At 52.2% G+C, this 7,305-nt stretch overlaps 1 protein-coding gene across 1 annotated transcript; it reads right to left on the bottom strand.

Moving 5' to 3' along the window:
* Positions 1 to 35: 35 nt before the first annotated feature.
* Dhrs13 (dehydrogenase/reductase (SDR family) member 13) lies at positions 36 to 5,862 on the bottom strand. Its single transcript, XM_005402708.2, has 5 exons — positions 5,571 to 5,862; positions 5,364 to 5,482; positions 4,010 to 4,133; positions 3,546 to 3,857; positions 36 to 1,223 (listed from the first exon to the last, which is right to left on the bottom strand). Exons 1-5 carry the CDS (start codon positions 5,695 to 5,697, stop codon positions 769 to 771), a joined length of 1,137 nt encoding a protein of 378 aa, XP_005402765.1. The 5' UTR covers positions 5,698 to 5,862; the 3' UTR covers positions 36 to 768.
* Positions 5,863 to 7,305: the final 1,443 nt, after the last annotated feature.

Below are 7,305 nucleotides of genomic sequence, written 5' to 3'. Positions count from 1 at the left end.
GGCCGGCATGTTGAGAGAGGCAGGAGACGGCCAGCTCAAACCGTCAACTCGCTTTATTACTGGGGGCTCCACCCTAAGGGACCCAGTCCTACGGCGCCGCGGGGAGCGTCTGCCTTCTGCCTTGGGGCACCTCGATAACCACTGCCCCGCTCCACCTCGGGGCACCCAGCTTACAGCAGTGGGTCCTGATGGTAGACCCCCAGGTCCCAAATTGCAGTCCCGGTTCTTACTGGTGTAGTCCTTGGGGGACTCTTTTCCTGCGGACCTTATCCCGGCTCTGTCAAATGGGGCGATTTTTTTGGAGCCAAGGTCTCGTTGTGTAGCTCAGGCTGGTTTTAAACTCAACGATCCTTCTGCCTCAGCCTGTAGAGTGCTGGGATCACGGGCGGGCGCCACCATGCCGGGCCAAAGTGGGGTAACTACCTAGCTAGATGGTTGCAAAGGGCTTAGTTCACTCCTTCTCAGTGTTGGCAGTGCATCAAATCACAAATTCCCTGGCTCTGCCCCAGATCTGATCTGAACCATCCTGGGTAGGGCCTGGAAATCTGCAATTCAAATTCCCGAGGAGCACATTACCCTCCACTCCTGAATCAGGGGTTACTACTGTCCCTCTCAGGAAGAAATATTTCCTTCCAGGACACACCCAGAGCCCCAGAAAGTAACCATGGAGGTAAACATGGCAGACCCCTCAGTGCCCAGAGAATGGCCTGGCATACAGCTGTGGTTTACAGGGGTCAAGGAGCCAGGAAAAGCATCCTGGCCTGGGGTTTAGGAGACTTGGGGTTCAGGCTCAGTTTTCACCTGAACTCGGTGGGTCAGCTTAGACAAGTCTGGTGATCTCTGAGGGCCAGGGGAGGAGGGTTCAGAAACTGCGGGCTCTGCAGGGTAAGGGGTGCTCGGTGAAGATGGGGTCCTTAGGTCCTCCAGCGGGGGCTCTTGGTCAGGTTCATCCTCTTTCTCAGCCCCAAGCCCTGCCAGCTTCATGCTGGCCTTCCACAGCTGGTGGGCCACACGGTCGTCTCGGGCAACTGGGGACACATCTTCCACGTGGCAGTTGGCAAAATATCTCCCACTGAAGGGCTCGATGCCCTCTTGTAGAGCACAGTACAGTGGTGTCTGGGCGCCTCCTTTGGGTGTCCGGAGTACCAGCCAAGCCAGTGGGCACAAAAGTGGGCGCAGCCATCCAGGAATGTGGCGCAGAAATAGCTCCGAGTTCACAGGTCCTATGGATATGAAGGAAGAATGGTGCTAGGGAGGATGGTGGGTGAGGGCCCAGGGCATAAGGAATGGAAAGAAAGCTAGCAGGGGAGTCGGGGACAGAATCCGGTTCCAGAGAAACCAGAATACTATCTACCAGGCATTCAGGTCCCCCTCAAGCTGATTTTGTTGATTTCCTATAGGAATTCTCTTTCCCTCCATCCAAACTGCATGTATAGCCTTGTCTCCCGGATTTTGATAATGTTGCATCCCCTGCCTCCCAATCTCCATTTTTCTTGTATCTTGAGCACTGTTCCTTTGTTTAAGTATTAAGAAGCTATGGTGGGGCCGGGGGGTATAGTTCAGCGGCACAAGCGCCTGCCTGGCAAGTGCAAGGTCCTGAGTTTGATTCCTGGTACCAAAAAAAAAAAAAAAAAAAAAAAAAGCAATGGTGGAGCTAGGCACGATGGGGCATGCATACAGTCCCAGTACTCTGGGAGGCTGACTCAAGAGGATGGGAAGCTTCAGCCCAGCCTGGGCAACTTACCAAGACCCTGTCTCCAAAAATGGGCATCTGAGATGAATATACCCTGTCTCAAAATAAAAAATAAAAGAGGGTTGGGAGTGTGGCTCAGTGTGAAGGCCCTGAGTTGAATTCGCTGTACCACAAAAAAAAGAAGAAACGAAAGAAAGAAAGAAAGAAAGAAAGAAAGAAAGAAAGAAAGAGGGAAAGAAAGAAAGAAGGAAAGAACCTATGATGGGCTGGGCATTGTGGTACAGTATATACCTATAATTCCAGCACTCAGGAGGCTGAGGAAGAGGATCATAAGTTTAGGGCCAGTCTGACCTACAGAGCTATAGCCTCTCAGAACAACAACAAAAAGAGCCTATGGTATATTAGACAATGTTTTGCACATTAGGGATGTGAAGCTGTAATAAAAGCTTAATAAAGGTTAGCTGTGGCAGGGCATGGTGGCACACCTCTGTAATCCTAGCACTCAGGAGGCTGAGGCAGGTGGATCACCACAAGTTTGAGGCCAGCCTGGGCTACATAAGTGAGTTCAAGGCCAGCCTATGCTACATGAGTGAGTTCAAGGCCAGCCTATGCTACATAGCAAGACCCCGTCTCAAAAAACAAAAGAAGGGCTAGGAGTATAGCTCGGTGGTACAAGTGCCTTCCTGGCAAGTACAAGGTCCTGAGTTCAATTCCTGGTACCAAAACAAAGCAAAACAAAACAAAAAGATTAATTGTGATTATTATTATTATCACTATTATATTACCAATGAGTCTTAGGCAATGGTTATGCAAAATGCAGTATGATAACATAGGAAGGGCAGATCTTACTATCCTGGTATAACCTATTTTCCAAAGGCAAAGATGAGTCTATTCACTAATTGTCTCACTCAGAGTAAAAGCCAAAATGGTTACAGTGAACCTCCAAACCCTATGTGACCCAGCCCATTTCTACAATCTCATCACTTACCACTCTTCCCCCTTACTTTTAGCCATACTATCCTCCTTTAAGCACACCAGGAACTTCTGCCTCAGGGCCTTTGCATTTGCTATTTGCTCCCTTCTCTTTTTGAGTTTCCTTCCAGAAAGATACTTGGCTCACCCTTCACCTCCTTCAGGCCTCTGTTCACATTTTCAGATATTTTCCTTCACTGCCACTCACGAAATAGCACCTCCTTGCATTTCACATTCCCCTTAACCTACTTTTTTCCTTAACCTGTTTTATCTTTCCCCAAAGTTATTACCATGTGTCACTGTTATATGTCTGTTTATCAGCTATCTCCCCCTCCCCTGCAGTAGAATGCAGACCATGAGGGGAAGGCCCTTGTTTTGTGCGTGAATATGTGTGTGTGTGTGTGTGTGCGCGCTGGGGAACGAACCCCAGGCCCTGTGCATGCTAAGCACAAGCTCTGCCACTCAGGTACACCCCTGGGCCAAAGTCTTCATTTTGTTTATTGTTATAACCCTAGCATCATGAATAATGCCTGATATGGGGTAGGTCCATAGTAAATTCTCTGTGAATGAGTAAATAATTATTAGCTATCGTCACTGTCATCATCGCCATCATCATATTACAGTTGGTTGCATCAGTACAGATGGATGTGTGGGGAGAGAACCCAGGTCTTATTCTTGCCGTGCCCCTCCCAATGGTCAGCACCCAGGCTTCTGGTGTGACAGGAAGAACCCAGATGAAGAGAACCAGGGCCCAAGGTCAGCAAGGATCACGTCTCTCCTTGGACCATGCTTCCTTCCTGCTCTGAGATCCTTTGATGCAATGACGGGCTGCGGGAGCAGAGGGTGGGGGAATCAGGAGGAGCAAAAAGCCAGGCCTCACCTGGGTGGGCTGCATAGCAGGTGACACCAGTGCCCTCAAGCCGGGTGGCGAGCTCGCGGGCAAACAATACGTTGGCCAGTTTACTGTCAGCATATGCCCGCAGCTCCTGCTGCCAGCCCACCACTGGGCGGTCCAGGCGGGTGAAGTCGAGGCGCCCACGCCGATGGGCAGCTGAAGATATCACAACCACGCGGCTAGGGGCGCACGTCTTCAGGAGGGGCAGCAGCAGATGTGTCAGCAGGAAGGGGCCGACGTGGTTCACCCGAAACAGCAGGTTAAAGGCCTCCCGGGTCCGGCCACAGGAACTGATCCCTGGGGCAGGGGCTAGGCGTCAGTCACTGCTCTGGAAGGAGCCCTGAAGGCTTCAGCATCCCCAAACGTGAGAAGGGAGTAGGGAGATCCTTCCCGTGTGTCTACTGGCCCCTGCTGCCCCCCGCCCCACCGCAGGGCCTGCTGCCCCTCACCGGCATTGTGGATGAGGATGTCCAGCCGAGGCTCAGAGCTCAGGAAGGCAGTCGCAAAGGCCCGCACCGAGGCCAGACTGGCCAAGTCCAAGGCCATGAAGATGACCTCATTGTTCCCACTCTCCTGTAGAGCGGCAAGGGCTGGGATTGTCACCAAGCACCTCTCCTCTGCCCTCTTCCCAGGGACCTAGTTCTGAGAGTCCTCCTCTTACTATTACTAAACCTGCCTCTCTGCATTCGAGTGTAATGGATAACAGATTCCAGTCCTGACCTTGCCTCTCATTGGAGTATGACTTTGGGTTAGATATTTAATTGCTCTGGGTCTCAGGTTTTCTCACTATAAAATGGAAAAAATAATAGTACTATAGTCCCTATCTCATAGAATTGTTGTGAGCATTAAATGAGTTAATATATGTAAAAAACCTGCAGTTAGTACTGGGTAGGTATTTGCTACGATTATTAGCATCCCCTCTTCCCATTATCACTTACCCTAAAATCTATAATAGACTCTTTTTTGGGGGTACTGGGAATCAAACTAAGGACCTTACGGTTGCCAGGAAGGGGCTGCACCACTGGGCTGAACCCCCAGCCCCTATAATAGACTTTTTTTTTATCTTTTTGAGACAGGGTGTCACTATGCAGTTCAGGCTGGTCTTGGGCTCACTTTGTAGCCCAGGCTGGCCTCGAACTCCCAACGATCCTCCTGCCTCAGCCTCCCGAGTGCTGGGATTACAGGCGTGCACCATGACACACAGCTTATAATAGACTTTTCATTGGTCTCCTCGCACTCACTCTTTTCTCCTTCAGTCGAGGGACAACACAGCCACAACGGTTTCATTCCAAAAGGCTATTCTTACAGTCCAGACTCCCTGAGGAACATTTCCTGATGCCCATTCTATTAAGTCCAAACTCCTCAGTGGTATCTTTCATGGCCTCCAGAACCTGGCCCTGGCTTGAAGCCTCTTTACTTTCCCCATCTTTCTTACAGTTTTTGAGCTTTAGACTCATTAAACTTTTTTCCTTCGGTTTCTTAGCTTCAGGATCTTTGCATATGCTGTTTCCTTTCCTGCTACTCTGCTTAACCTAACTCCTACTGATCGTTTTTAAAATTTTTTTTTTAAATTTTGCTTCTATTGATCTTCAAGCCTTTCAAACCAGCAATTCCTACCTGCTGGAAGCCTCCTCCCCAACTTGGTTCTGGTGTCCTTTCCTCATGGGACAAGAGCACTCGTACACCCACTTTTGTGCTTCGAGCTGCTGACTCCTCTCAGGAACTGGATGCCCGAGCGTCTTACCCCTCTGTGTCCCGCTATGTCCTGGGCTCACAGTGCCCCCAGTCCCCGCTTTTCCTCACCTGGCGAAGGTCGAAGGCAGCAGCCTCCCCACGTTCCCGGCTGCGGCAGGCCAGCACCACACGCGCTCCCCGGCGCGCCAGCTCCAGCGCTGTCATCTTGCCGATGCCGCTGTTGGCGCCTGCGGGAGGTGGGCGGGAGCCAGCTGAGCCTGGGGGCCGCCGCCCGGCCTCCCGCGCCCTCCTGCACGCGTGCACGGCCGCACTCACCTGTGACCACTGCCGTCCGGCCCCGCAGGCTGCAGATGCCGCCGCACTGCGGGGCCTTCACCAGGTTGTAGTAGACGAGCACGTACGCGCCCAGCAACAACCCCGCGCCCAGCAGCAGCGCCTCCATGGCGGCAGCGCCTCCCCGCTTCCGCCCAAGCCCCGCGCTGCCTCGGATTGCCGCCCCGCGGTTTCTGCCCCGCCTCGCACGGGCCTGGAAGTGCGCCGTGCGCGCCCCGGCCTCTCTTGCCAAGGCGGAGGCGGACGGGTGTGTGTGCGTGCGTGCGTGCGCGTGTGGGCCCTGCAGCGCCCCCTAGACGTGCGTCTGCGCCCTCTGGCGATGTGCCTGTGTGAACACCTGCGAGGTGAGTAGGTGCCTTGGGGCCCTGGAGAGCGCCCCCTAGGCGTATGTCTGTGGGAATCCCTACCTCCACTCCAGGCACTTGTGGCCCCAGGGTCCCCGGGAATGCCCGCTAGGTCTGTACACGCATCTGTACGGTCTGTAAGTGTGCAAATGGCTAATGGGTCACCTTTTGCGTTGTGGTTGTCTCTGGATTGTGTGAGTGTGCGTGTGTATGTGCGCGCGCACCCGGGCAAACACCTCGTAGGTGTCTGTGCCCATTCCGGCAGTCTCCTCAGACATGTGCGTGCGTCTGGAATTTCCGCCAACGCCTGTGCTGAATGAACATCACATTGTAGGTGTGAGTCTAGCACAGTCCTTCCCTTCTGGAGAGGCATATATATGAATGAGCTTGTGTCTTTGAGCTCAGTCTCAGAGGCCTTTTACAATGAACAAATCCTTCAATTTCTCATCCTCACATGAAGCCTTCAGGATTCTTCCCTATTCTACCTATGCAGGCCAGAAACATGACAAGCACCCAGGGTGCCCCAGGCTAAGGCTGTCAGGATTTACAATCATTCCTTGTCCCCTCCTGTCACTTCTTTTTCTTTTTTTTTTTTTTTAGGTTTTTTTTCCGGTACCTGGAATCGAACTCATATCCTCACGCTTGCCAGGCAGGCGCTGTGCCACTGAGCTAAATTCCCAGCCCACCTGTCACTTCTTTTTGGCAACAGGGTCTGGCTATGTAGCCCAGGCTGGCTCCCCCCACTTTTTTTTTTTTTTTGGTTTTTCTCCGGTACCAGGAACCGAACTCACGACCCTGTGCTTGCCAGGCAGGCGCTTTTGCCGCTGAGCTAAATCCCCAGCCCCGAGGCTGGCCCCTTGAACTCAGGGGATCCTTCTGCCACAATGAGTGCTGGGATTACAGGAGTGTGTCACCACACCCAGCTATCGCCACTCTTTCTGAAGTAGTAGCTGCTACTGCTTTTCAGGAGGAAATGTGTTTCAAGACTGGTTCTCAAAGGTATAGTAGGTACTCTGTTACTCAATGGAAAAAGGGACTATTATGGTAAGGCAAGCAGGGACAGCTAGGGAGGCATGGATAAGGGCACATTTGGCCAGGTGCTTTGGCAGAACCTTGCCTGAGAAGGCCAGTAGGATTTAGCACCTGATGTTTGGCACTTATGGTGGTGCAGAATATAAAGCTTTTGCCCTTAGGGAGTTCACAATGTCCATCAGGCAGGGGCAGACTGGAGGAGACAAAGATGGGTACAGGGGTTATCAGGGACAGACCTGAGTCTAGGTATTTTTTTTTTTTTTTTGGTTTTTCTCTGGTACCGGGAACCGAACTCACGACCTTGCGCTTGCCAGGAAGGCGCTTTTGCCGCTGAGCTAAAT

This window comes from Chinchilla lanigera, unplaced genomic scaffold (assembly GCF_000276665.1).
Source record: "Chinchilla lanigera isolate Chin_1 unplaced genomic scaffold, ChiLan1.0 scaffold00080, whole genome shotgun sequence".
Classification (NCBI taxonomy): domain Eukaryota; kingdom Metazoa; phylum Chordata; class Mammalia; order Rodentia; family Chinchillidae; genus Chinchilla; species Chinchilla lanigera.
Note: the sequence above shows the minus strand (reverse complement) of the source record. Positions and strands in the feature narration are given on the sequence as shown.